At 37.8% G+C, this 14,211-nt stretch overlaps 1 protein-coding gene across 2 annotated transcripts in view; it reads right to left on the bottom strand.

Moving 5' to 3' along the window:
* Window positions 1–4,037: 4,037 nt before the first annotated feature.
* Window positions 4,038–14,211, bottom strand: part of LOC139727328 (uncharacterized) — an 88,569-nt gene continuing 78,395 nt past the window's right edge. For both annotated transcript variants that reach the window (XM_071638284.1, XM_071638285.1), the window contains one exon: window positions 4,038–4,982. In XM_071638284.1, coding sequence (XP_071494385.1) covers window positions 4,933–4,982 — 50 coding nt within the window. In that variant the 3' untranslated portion in view covers window positions 4,038–4,932. The remainder of the gene's footprint in view (window positions 4,983–14,211) is intronic.

The raw sequence follows: 14,211 nt of genomic DNA, 5'->3' as shown, positions 1-14,211 counted from the left end.
TTACTAGCCATCCCCTTTAAATCATGGTCATCCCAAGCAAAATGAATGCCTGGTCATGATGATCACATGTACGCTCTCAACCAATCGTCTGATAAGGATCTGCTTCATTATTTTATAGTGCCATATATCACACACGTGTTGGAGTAATGCAATACACTGTATTATGTTGTTACAATTCTTCTGAGAGACAGACATACAGACAGAGTGTGTGTGTGTGTGTGTGTGTGTGTGTGTCAAAAAAGAAATTCACTCCAAACTTTTATCAATTTTATAAGAAAGAGAAAACAATTCTGGTAGACGAGTGCAAAAATGATGAAAATCGGATGAGAAATAAATAAGTTATATGACATTCTGAAATTTCAAAGTTTTTTTCGGAAAACACTTCTTGATTAGTCTTTATGAATATTCAAGTCAGCAAGTTGATGATGTCGTGCTCTTTATTTCACTTCACTATTTCATGACATCATCAACTCGCTCACTCGAATATTCTTAAGGACTGGTAAAGAAATGTTTTCCAAGAAACTTTGAAATTTCAAAATGTTATATTTTCCTTATTTCTTTCCTGATTTTTGTCATTTTTGAGATTGCATGCATTGAGAGTGGAGTAGGAAATTAACACACTAAAATCATATTCATTGTCATTTGCTTCATATTGATCTTTATTGTACAAAATACTTCAACTGAAAATAGGCATTTACAGCCTCAATATTACACCCTTTTTTCACATTTTCATGGATACACAGCTTATGACAAGTACAGTCGCGATGCAAAAATTAAAACCTAGCTGATGTACTAAAGATAGATTTCTATTTTTTTGCAAGTGCTCCCAAGAAAAACACATTTTATCTGCACATGACTCTATGATATATGTAATGATTATATGGACAGAGAAAGAAAGAGAGAAAAAATCAATATATTGGAATCTGGGCAAGGTAAATTTGGACATTCATTTACAAGCTGCGGTGTGCTATGCTTCATAATCCAACAGCACCCAGATGGTTCATTTCATCGTTGGTATAATGACCAACTGTGCCCAACTAGGAAGAGAACAAATCCATACATGACCATTAACCCTGTCAGCATCGCCATGGCGACCCGTCTCCATGCAGAGTCATTGGCTTTTTGACGGTTGAGAGGATGAAATTGGTCACATGTTCATATAGATCTTTTATTTTTGGCATACAACATGAGATGTGAGATCTAGTACAAGAACCCATCCTTTTTTTTTTTAAGTGTTTGTCTTTTACACTGTATGTTTCCTATATTTTGATTGGTCATACTTTATACCTACAATCTGAAAGTGGTTTCTGAAGGCGAATGTTCAAAAAAAATTCCACAGAGCATATTTTGTTTTGCTATCATCACCAGTAACCTAGATACACCAAGAAACTATGATGTGATGTGAATGCCAGGAAAACAAAATTCTGGTAAACACTTTACGTGCTAATTGTATGAAATCATGTACATCACTGCCCTTCGGTGGTCATGATTCCAACATTCATCAAGTAGGAAACAACAAAACTGAGCTATTTTTGACATTCTATGGCATACATTACAGGCTACCACTTGAGTTGATTGTTGAAATACTTGTACAAGGCACAATAAATTCTAAAGAACAACCATCCTCACAATTTATTTGATAAACTGCCTTGTCAAATGAACAAGGCATGACACATAACAAATTTGGGGCAGCTCCTGGCTATCCATATAAACCAAGGTGTCAAACCCATAGAAAAGGGCACATTTAATGGTAGAAACTTCTTCTCTTTCCATGATCTATGAGAAAAAAAGTACATATAACCTCTGTTGTAAATCTAATCCCTTTCTACAAACAACAATAAACATTTGCATAACAGTTGGGACCTCTATCTCATGATATTATGCATTATTTATACACGAGTTGTTGATGAATGGCAAGCAATTTTGTCTGGTGTTCAGTTGAATTATACAGGCAGCTTCTTCAAAGTCATCATTTAGTGCAACATTTTGCATACAAAATTGTCATTTTTTTTGCTGATCTTTCTGTGATTTTTTTTTGTGCATCTTGCAGAATGAATCTCAAACATGTATAGGTTTGTCTTGTCCAGAGAAGGCAGAGTAAAATCACTTTATGCTCAATGATCAGTAAAAACTGCAATTAGGCATGTCTGAAGAGATTTGAAAAAAAAAAATCCAACTTTTACATGATGTGACCTGATTTATCTTTGGTGGTGACATGTAATAGCTGTAACTATGTGGCTATATTTGTGATACATGTCAACACATATCAACTTTAGTCACTTGGAATGGAAGTAATTCTATGCATAGGAATATATCATGTGAAAAAAAAAATGAGCATCGCATTTATACTATTTTCTTACCTTTTCTTACTGATCAAACACTTCTTGAACTTGAACAGAATGTTTTCTTTGTTAATTTGTCGGGGGATGGTGGGGGGGGGGGGATGGGTGGAGTGGGGGTGGAGCTGGAGGTGGAGATTTTAAACTCCTCTTACTGGGGGGTCCAAGTCAAAACACATAGGGTGTGGCAAGTGTGACGACCCCTCAGCAACAGAGAGTGATTAATTGGCGATAAAGCTGGTGGCACTGAAATGTTGCCCATTACTCTAGTTAGGTTCACACGCTGTTCCTGAACTTTTAAACTTAGGTCAAAAACTTAACTCTCGATGATTAGCTTGTAGTTAAGCACCGAGTGGACATGCTCAAAAGTGAGCAATCTTATTCAAAGTTTAGTCGATGATTAGAAATACGAGACATCTTAGGGTTTACACTCTCTCCACGAGCCACAGGGGTCCCCACTTGTAGTTTTGCTCCGTGTGGACACAATAATCAACGAGCTTGTTAGTTAGCATGAACCTCGTGTCTGGTTTGCTGCGCTATTTTGTATGGGCATAAGGTCATCTAGCACAGACTCTGCACTTCCATTGTAATCATTGAGTGGGGCTCGCTCGTAAGTTCTAACTTAAAGTTTAGGTGCACATGTGAACCCACGTTGTGAATTCACGAGCGGAGCTAATCATCGACAGTTACGTTTTTGACCTACACTTCAAGTTTGGCAACTGTGTGTGAACGTAACTTCTGCGAGTGACAGGACATAGTCTGTTTCTGTGATAACATGGCAATAATTAACCAATAACATGCAAGCAACACTTTTGCTTTGGTTATCGTAACTCATTGAAAAGGTGAAGGCTCTGTAACGTACATACATGTAGCAGCAACATTTATTGGCCTTTTTGTAAAAAGGCTACTGCTATCAAAATTATGACCATGACTCAAATGAAAAATATTGCTAACTATGTTTAAACCTTAAGTTTGAACTAATACAAAAAACTGAATATATGCCTTAAGCTAAAAAAGAAAGAAAAAAAAAACCTTCATGTCTTTGCTTTTTTTTATATAAATAACATTTTGAGACTACAAACCATCGTTGCTTATCTACAGCTTATAAAAGCAAGAAAAAAAATGAGAAAATAGGCTTTCTCTCACTGTACATACAAATATAATTCTCATCATTATTCCTTTTCATATCACAAATATATATATATATACTCCAAGGTATACTATTAGTTGGTATACTTTACAATTTGTACTGTTCATGATAAATCCATCAGTTATTGTAGCAATAGGATACTTGCATCTCACACAACTGCCACAAAAAGAAATTACATTTAAAAAAAATTCTGTTTCACATTGAGTACGCATAAAAATTTATGATAAACTAGTTCATCTGAATATATGTAACAGCATTTTAAGATATATTTATATACATATATATGTCAGTATATAGTCCTGGATGTAGACTGGAAGTCCAGATTGTAATCACTATCTCATATGTAACTATGATCATACAAATGAGAAACTAATTCATCTGGCTGCAGGAATCTACGTACGCTATCCTGGATTGATTACTTCAAATGCCTAAAGAATGACATTATTTTCAAAATGATAGAAAAACGCTTAATGAGTACTTCACGTGATCACATACCAGGACATTGTGCACCGGAGAGATTCAAGTACAGAGTTAAGTACAGTCCCACATACTTGAACAGATGCACCATACTTTTTTTTTTTTTCAATAGACTCCACTTATGAAAGACCTTTCCCCAAATGTGTTGTGCGCATAATTTTAGTCTTCTCTTTATATCTTTCCTTTTTTATATTTATTTATTTATTTTTTTGCATTTCTATTTGGTCAGCAGAAAATATACATTAATGATCTCTTAACTGGACAAAACTCAAAATCACATATATATATATTTTTTTCTTTTATAAAGCAGTGACTTTATTTCATGAAGTCCAAATTTCACAAGAAACGCATTGATCCAAAAGGCACTCTTGATTTCCTCTCACTTTGGGATCTACTTTTGTTGTTTGCAGCGTCCGCTGGATAATTTGTCGATAATTCCAAGGTATCATTACCGCTCTCCATAACCCTCTGCATTCTGTTGTCCTTGTGGAAGATAAATGCAATATATTTGAGCAACTGTTACAATAGAAGTCACATATTTCTTCTTTTCTTTCTGACTACAAAAAGCATTCCTCTGAATTCCTCGCTGTCATTATTTTGCACATTCAGTAGTGAGATCACTTTATTCAATGTATACACTGTCATTACAAGGTTAACAAGGCATATGTCTTAACGTACAGCATGTGGCTCATACAAACACATCTTATTTGTCTCCCTCTGTTGACCACAGACAATTAAAACAAACAGAATAAGTTTCAGTAAATACATTGTCAGATGATAGTGATTAAAATCTTTGCGGATGTCCAGTGATTGTGTGTCGCGCAGCAGTCAGGAACCAGCGCGGTGAGGACCACGGTAGCGAATCAAGGAGGGTTTCAAACTGGGACCAGCCATGTCGTGGTGACTCGATGCCACTGGAGGCAACGATGAGATGGAGAGGGGATGTGGTGGAGGGGAGGGGCATCATCAATTGACCGCATCGTAGATGTTATCCTCCTCCAGTTCCTCATCCTCGCCTAGAAACAGTGAGGGGGGGGGGGGGGAGAAATGAGATGAATCAAATTGAAAGAGACATTCCTTCAAAACCTGGAGGCAATGACAATGATTTCAATATCAAGCAGAAATAAAAAAGTTTGGAATATCAAGCAAAAATTGTAAAAATATACCATTGTGTGAAAAGGATTAGAGACCATTTGTGTGTTGTAATAATATTCATACATATTCATCTCCATGACTTTATGACAACTACAGAGACGTATTTGATGTCAGGGCACCATGCAGCTAGTGGACAGCTGCCATTGACAATAGACATTCACTGTTGCCAATTTGTAAATGAAGATGATAAACCAAGCACATCTTAATTTTTTTCTCTGTCCAGCAAGCTGTGATATTTCCCATGAAAAAGAGCTGATAATATGCATGCTCTGATGTCATTCAAAAAATTCTGACACAAATGAATGAAAAGTCAATAAACTATATGAGATTATCCCCCCCCCAAAAAAAAAAAAAAAAATATATATATATATATATATAGGCTTATGAATAGAAAGGTAAAAATCTGGTCTGTTGTTGATATTCTTTTCTTTGTCATTTCTATCCTACACCTCAAAGTGATTGTTTTTCTTTCTTTCAAGGGCCAATATTCTCTTAAATAGATAGAAATGGGGTAAACAGAACTTGGTCACAATGTCAACAAACAAAATGACTTACTTCTGCATTTATTATGCAAGAACATTCAGTCATATCAAGTCATCACTGGAATTACAAGGAAGAAGTGCAAAGTGCCACACTAGTGTTTCTGTTTTTGTCTTGCTTTGATGGAGTTGTTATTTTTTATATTAAAGCAGCATCTAGCATCAAAGGAGTTACTTTGTGCTTTGCTCTCATTATGTTAAAGAAATTCCTTACTCAATCTAAACTATCTGCATCTATAAGAATTTCTGTCCATAGAGGCACAGTGACTATCATCTGTTGTTAGGTGAGCACACTTTGGAGACTGACATTATGATGGAAAAGATGGGAAAAAAACGAGGAAAATTATGTTTGAGAGATTGAGAGTTTTACGTTAACACCACCACAGCCACTCACCCACATGTCTAGACAGCTAATTACATATTCACGTCAACATCCAAACCCGTATCTTGCTACCTGTGGTGGCTGCACATTTATCAATGGGCCACATCAAGAGTGGGACATTACCAAACCAGAAATCAAATTTTTGTGTGGGAAAAAAAAATGAAGTCTCAGCTTGAATGTTAGCAGGCACGACTTTTTGCCTTGCTATCTTAACCCATCATTGTTGTAATGATCTAATGTTCAATCATCCCCAAACTTGGCTGACATATAGAGTAGACAAACCCACTCTGTGAAACAAAAAGTAGCAGTCCTACACACAAAAAATATGATGAGACTCACTCACATGAAACTAGGTATGTGGGACTACTTATTACACGGGGGAGTGTTTGGGTTTGGTTTTATTTATAAAAGATTATAATCCTGTGGCCTGTGGGTAAATTACTAGAATTTGGACTCGAAAGCAAATTCTTTTGTTTTGTTTAGACCTGTCTTTGAATGTACAGGCAGACTCTCAGTGTAATGATCTCTTTGAGTAAGAAGATAAAGTTTGCTATATTGAAATTTTGTGAAGTCGGTGGGAGCATAAGGCAACAAAATACAATGAAATTTCAAACATTCAGACTGACGGAAGTATTTGTTTAAAACAAGATTTTCTTCTATCAGTGTCCTTTTAAGGAGTCTCATGTGTAGAGACCTCATCCTCAGGACAGGTGGTGCACATTCTATCTTTAGAATTAATAGAAACTAAATGCAAATTTCAGAAATAATGTCAATTTGATACCAAAACAGCAAGTGCCATATGAAAAAAAACTTTGAGAAAAAAAACATACTGAAAGTATACCTTGTCTTGGGAAAGACTATTGGTCTTTTGAAGATTCAGGATCCCATTAATTACAGTAAAACTTCTGTCTGCTCTATTCATGTTGGCCACACACATGAGCACATGGCATAATGATCTATGGTAGCTTTGAATATCACACAGGGTAAGCAGCTATGCATTATACACGGTGAGAAGCTCGAATGTGAAGTGAGGTCAAACAGAGATTGCACATGACATATTTCTGATCAGCATTCCACACCAAAACTTGACAGGATATCAATGACCACGCCAACAGCCAATCAGATTTCAGGAGTTCACTGGCTATCACCCAGATTGCTAGCTGCAGTGAATGAATTCTACACTCTAAAGATACTATCATTTTCTTTTCTCTTTTCTTTTTTTTTTTACACACATACTGGTGCAGAAGCCCCAACTAATGAACTGCAAAACACAACAACTACATGACTTGAATGAAGAAGTACATGTAAAGAGCATAAAATCACAAAAAAGATATATGTTTTATTTGCTTGACTGTTTGCTCTTGCTCTTCCTCTAGTATTAGGCCCAGTGAAAAACAAGGAAGCACTCTGAGATGTGAATGCAATGCCTACAGCTTTAAAGGGTGGCATCACTACTGTCAAGCTGAAGGCAAAGTTATTTAATGGCACTCTGAACGATTTCCTACCAGCCTCGACACGGGCGTAAAACATTTCACTGCAGACCATGATTTCACAGAACAAGGAGAGAGATGAGAGAACTTAAATTATCTTCTTTTTTTATGCGAGTGAATCTTGTAGAAAAATAAAAGCTGCTGAAAACTGCTTATCCAGAAAAAAGCAAGCCAGTCGAGTAAAATGGAGTCAAAAGCAGCCTGAGTTTTTGGTCCTAGCAGAGTCTTTGTCAGGTGCAAAATTATGACACATCACACAAGAGTGGATAGGCAGAGATGAAGACAGTTGTGCATCGGAGGATAGTAAAGGCAGTGATCATCTTTTCAGTGGATGGCATCTTTTGTGGTCTTTTCTGGATGATGACACTTCAGCGATGAAACTGTGCCACAGGAGTAACGACAGAACAAGAATTGGACACATTTCGTGGATTTGATGTGATGCACACAGCAACAGCCACACAAAGAAATTGAGGGCGGGTTGGTGAAAGATCAAAGGCTTGTTGATATGTAAAATAAAACCCTGTTGTGATTGACCATGATGGTTAGTTACTTTATCTAGTTTATTAGGAACAGAGAAAAAAAAAATAATCATGTTTTCAGCTGAATTTCATAAATAAAGCCCAAAACAGATTCCAATCAAATTGTACACAAAGTAGCATCTTTAAAGGACAAGTTCACCTTCATAAACATAAGGATTGAGAGAATGTAGCAATATTAGTAGAACACATCATTGAAAGTTTGAGGAAAATCAGACAATCCGTTCAAAAGTTATGAATTTTTGAAGTTTTTGTGCAGTACCCGCTGGATGAGAAGACTACTGCAGTGTATGAATAACTTAGATGTCACATGCGTACAACAATATAAGGAAAATATAAAGAGAATTTCACAAAATTCCATCTTTTGAAAAAAGTACACATTCCCCTGACTCGTTACCGACAAATGTTATTGGTAATATTATTCCCTCTGCCTTTAGAAAGAGGCAAGTCAAGTGCACTTTTATTATGCCAAAAAAGTGAAAATATGTTGAATTTTTTTTAAATATTTTCTTTATACTGTTGTACGCATATGACTCACAAGCTGTAGTAGTCTCCTCATCCAGCGGTTCCAACACAAAAATTTAAAAAATTCATAACTTTTGCATCGATTGTGCAATTTTCCTCAAACTTTCACTGATGTGTTCTACTAATATTGTTGCATTTTCTCAATCCTTATGTTTATGAAGGTGAACTTGTCCTTTAAAATACTTCTAACTTCTAACTCTGCGCCATCAACATCGGCACACCTCTCTCCACTTTGCCCCTGCATTGGGTTTACTAGATATTCACTAAGGAGAAGGCAAAGAAAATGAAGGGCTTTGGTGAGGCAACTTACAAATACATTTGTATTCAGAGAACAAGTAAAGATAAAGCTTATTGGAGTGTTCCTTCAAACATGATTATAGAAACACCTCAAAATGATTTCATTGGGATAAGATTGCAAAGAAGGAGGGGAGAAAAAAGTTACTCTTTTAACATTTTTCGTTGTCACTATGGCCTGAGCCATTCACACTTCTCTACTTGTCAGAATTCAGAAACTGACAAAAAGCACAAAACTTCAATATTGATGATGGATAAAAACTGCCTGTACAGCAGAGGATTAATTTCCTGCTATTAGGTGTCAAGGAATGCTTCTTTCGTGTGTCAGGATGGGAAAATCCCTGGTAGCATCACAAATAATAGAGCCTACATAGCGTGCAGTCGACACTAACAACCTTTTTGTTCTCTCATATTTCAATGTTGCATGTGTAAAACAGGTGGGGTTACAATTGTAGGAATGCACGATCAGCGGCCGAAAGGGGCAACACGCTCCCAACCAGGAAGGTGGACCACATTTCTACGAAATTGCTCTTTTGAGACAAATGTAGACAACACAGCTTCCTACACAATGGCAATTCACATAACTCAAGTGGTGTGCAGCGCTCGCGAACGGACGTGTCTGCTCGGAGCTCCGTCTTTTAATTTCTGAATGATTATTTTTTGTTAACTTATTCGTCACCTTTTGGTGTTTTTAAACCTGCATATATTAAAATCCGCGTATTTTAATTCATCTGTGAGTCTTGCGGTGTTATTTTCAAATTTTATCTGTGGATGGAGCACCCAAAAGTTTGAGGAAACTGAGGAACACGGTCAATGTGCATTTGAACACACTTCTCCACGCTACTCAACATACGACCCACGCCACGCTGCGGCGGTGAAACGCATGTGTTCCTACGACACGTCCTACTGCATCAACCCTTGCCTCGGAGTTTTAACCAGCGTGTACAACTTGTGTTTTAAGACTGAAATCATTTTTAACGAATTGCAATCCATTATCATCGTTCTTCATCACATCGTGAAGGATTGTTTTTCATCGGTTTTGTCATCATATTTGTGTATATTTTATGAGAAATCACTCCTGATTCATTTGGCGGGATATCAGCAGCCATTTTGTTTTCTACGCCTACTACAAGTTACAACGTGTACCTAATTTCAGTGGCGGGAACCTCGGCAGTCATTTTGTCTCATGTCGGCTACAGTGGGAATTTGGAAGGATTAGAAGCCTATTGAAGTATTCGGCAAACCAAAAGGAGAAGGAGTATATCCAGAGCAATTTTGAGCACCGAGAAGTTTCACAGCAAGAAGGGAAGTACACTCATTCATTCCTCCCTTATTGAAATTAGAATTATTCGAACAATTGATATTGTTATCGATATCAGATTTAAAGTCTCTGACTGATTGTCGACATTTATCTGTTTTACTTAGATGTTTAAGCGAGCATCAACAGTTAGACTCAGAATTCGCAGACTTATTATATCGGCTCAGATTATCTGACGTTTCTACCAGGAGATATTCAGCAGTTCACTGAACTTTGTCTGCCTATTAAAGAACTTCAGACGTTTTTTCTCGACAATGACAATGTATGACATCAATACCTGCAGCAAATCCAAGAACCTATGGGTTCTTGTAGCAGTTATTTTTCTCCTCTTTACAACAAACTTAGGACTACAAAATTTTGCTGGCCATAGTCCAGCTCTGAACCTCAGTACTGACATCAGTCATAACCAGAAGAGTCACTCCTCATACCTGTTGCTGGTTTTTGTCAGTTTTTTACCCTTTGATTACCTTGCTGACTCGGTACCCAACCCCTACACATCTCATGATTTCAGCAATAACATGTCCACACACACTCGTGAATGTGGCTTTACTGTCGTCCTTTACATAGACGAGAGATTCTGTCAGTCTTTACAGGCACATGATTTGTCCAAGATAGTATGTTTTGATCACAACCCAGTGAAGAACAGGTTTAAGATAAAAGGTTTTCACATCACTACTCCCTCTTTTGCAATTGTGAGCACTCACATTTTCCACCTTCAAAAGTCCAACTCTCTTTTCATTCTATGCAAGATGTCATTGATGTCTCAGATGCTAGTCATTTTGTCCTCCTCAGGGGACATACATCCCAACCCAGGCCCGAAGTGTAAATGGCCATGTGGTATTTGTGGCAAAGCAGTCAGGTGGAATCAAGAAGGCATTCAGTGTGACCATTGTGAGCAGTGGCTCCATAGAGACTGCATACCTATGTCCCCTGGCATGTACCAAATTCTTTCAGAACACTCCCAGCTTTCATGGTGCTGTTGTACATGTGGCATGCCCTCTTTTAGCTCTAGTCTGTTTTGGACCTCTGGAACTAATAGTTTTATTCATGATAATAGTTTTGCAATATTGTCCAGCCCAGAGCTATCAAACAACAACTCTGATTCTGATTATAGCCATTTATCAGATTCACCATCTTCCAGAAAGAATAGCTCTGTAGGAGAACCTGTATCTTCATCCACACCTAGTAAACCCAGTAAGAAACAAAAAAGGTCCTTCTCAGGGCCAAGCCACCATTCTAGGCAAACAGGTGATCAGAATAAATTGCGATTATTAATACTCAATTGTTAAAGTATTTTTGGTAAAAGAGCCGCCTTTGCTGAACTTGTTCACTCTTCAGACCCCCATATCATTGTTGGCACTGAGTCTTGGTTAAACCCAAGCATAAAGAATAGTGAGTGTTTTCCGGAGAATTATACAGTGTATAGGAAAGACAGAGAGAGGGGAAAAGCAGGAGGAGTATTTATAGCAGTAAGGAATGATCTCATCTCCACTCATTTAATCTCTTTGGATGTAGATTGTGAACTGATATGGATTTCACTGCAGATGGTGAACTCCAAACAAATCCACATTGGGTGTTTTTATCGCCCACCGAGTAAGGGTTCAGACCCTATCAAGAAACTCAGGGAATCCTTGTCTAGGATAGATTTCAGTAAAAACCCTATAGTATGGGTAGGAGGTGACTTTAATGTCCCAGACATTGATTGGTCCAATCTGTGTAGAAAGCCTGAACACCACTGCGTGTACCCCCAGGAACTGACCACAGAGCTTCTCGATTTAATCCACGATTTCTCACTCACTCAATTGGCTTACGAACCCAATCATAACCAGAAGACGAGATCAGGCAATGTTAGAAATATCCTGGACCTACTTCTCGTAACAAACCCTGGCTGTTTTGCACCAATTGTAACAAAAGCAGGAATATCTGATCATTTCAATATGATAGCAGAAATTTCTTTACGCCCAGTTCTCCATAAAGCAAAACGTAGAAAGATTTATTTATGGGATAAAGCAGATACATTTAATCTCAGAAAGGATATGGAAAATTTCTTTCAAGTTTTCCAGGCCAATTATGCACATAAGACAGTGGAGGAGAACTGGAACGCATTTAAGGAAGCTATTTATAGCAGTGTTGATTCAAATGTTCCTTCAAGGTATAAGAGTACTCGATTTAATCTTCCTTGGATAAACGGAACCCTCAAGCGATTGATTAGAAAGAAAAATAGGGCGTTTTATAGTGCCAAAACAGATGGATCCCATCGGAACTGGTGCCGTTATAGGCAGCTTCGTAAGCAAGTCCAAAAAGAACTTCGAAAAGCTGAACAACATTTTTTAGGAACAACAGTTTTTGACTCACTCACTTCTAACCCCAAGAAATTTTGGTCTTTTATTAAGCAAAAGAGGCGTGACACAAATGGTATATCGGCTTTATACTCCAAGGGAAAACTAGCCGATACAGCTCGTGAAAAAGCTGCAGTTTTAAGTGATCAATATCAATCAGTTTTCACTAAAGAAGATTTGATTAATATTCCTCATATGGGACAGAGACAAATCCCAACAATATCAGATTTGATTATTTCTACAGAAGGTATTATGAAACTTCTTAAGAACTTAGATGTGAATAAAGCTTCTGGCCCAGACGGCATTCCTCCCAAATTTCTCAAGTTATGTGCTGCACAAGTAGCACCTATATTGCAAGTCATATTTACGCAAAGTCTTCGGACTGGCACGCTACCCCGAGATTGGAGACAAGCTAATATAAATGCTCTGTATAAGAATGGTAGTAGATCCGACCCAGCCAACTACAGGCCGGTATCCCTCACATCCACCTGCTGCAAAGTCTTAGAACATATCATTTATCGCCACATTATGAGCCATCTGGAGGATAACAATATCCTCAGTAACACACAACATGGATTCAGATCCAGACGGTCGTGTGAGTCCCAACTGATTACAACAATTCATCATATTTTCTCCTCTGTCGAAACCATTAAGCAAGTTGACGCTGTTGTGTTAGACTTTGCAAAAGCGTTTGATACTGTACCACATCAGAGGCTCCTTCATCGCCTCAAGTATCTTGGAATCCAGGGCTCATTACTTTCATTGATTTCACAATTTCTCACAGAAAGGGAACAAACAGTCGTAGTCCAAGGGTCATCCTCAAGACCCGTTCATGTTTCTTCAGGAGTGCCCCAAGGCACTGTTCTGGGCCCATTGCTTTTCTTATCATATATTAATAACCTCCCTGAACAAGTTTCATCCAACGTCTGCCTATTCGCAGACGATTGTGTAGTTTACCGTCCCATTAAGACACATAAAGATTGTGTCATACTTCAACAAGATCTACGTACCTTAGAGGCTTGGGGAAAAAAATGGCAAATGAAATACAAGCTGGACAAATGCAACGTTATGCGCTTCACAAGGAAGTCTCGTCCCATTCATCACACGTACACCTTAGCCGGTCACCAGATAGAAACAGTGTCCAGTCACAAATACCTAGGAGTTGTCTTATCAGACAATTTAAAATGGAATAGACATATTGATATAACTACAGCCAGAGCAAGCAGCATGATTGGCTTTCTCCGTCGTAATTTACATAATGCACCGAGAAATGTTAAATTACAAGCATACAAGAGCCTAGTGCGTCCCCACTTGGAGTATTGCTGTACAGTATGGGACCCCTTCACTCAACGTAACATCTCCAAGATTCAAGCAGTACAAAATAGAGCAGCCAGATTCATCTGTAATGATTACAAGTGGCAATCTTCCGTCTCCGGAATGATAAAGGATCTCAAACTTCATCCACTCCCAGAACGACGCAAGCTTTTAAGGCTATCAACATTTCATAAAATAAAGCACGGCAATATTGATCTAAATCTCAAGGATTATATCAGTCCTGCTCAAGCACCGAGAGGTATGACAACCCGAAGTTATCATCCGGATAATTACTCTACTTTACACGGTTCCTCAACTGCTCTCGCCAACTCCTTCTTCCATAGAACAGCGAA

Source organism: Diadema antillarum, unplaced genomic scaffold, assembly GCF_040938485.1.
Source record: "Diadema antillarum isolate AM-2024a unplaced genomic scaffold, OU_Dant_1.0 seq00000126_RagTag, whole genome shotgun sequence".
NCBI classification, from domain to species: domain Eukaryota; kingdom Metazoa; phylum Echinodermata; class Echinoidea; order Diadematoida; family Diadematidae; genus Diadema; species Diadema antillarum.
This window is presented reverse-complemented; position numbering and strand designations above follow the sequence as displayed.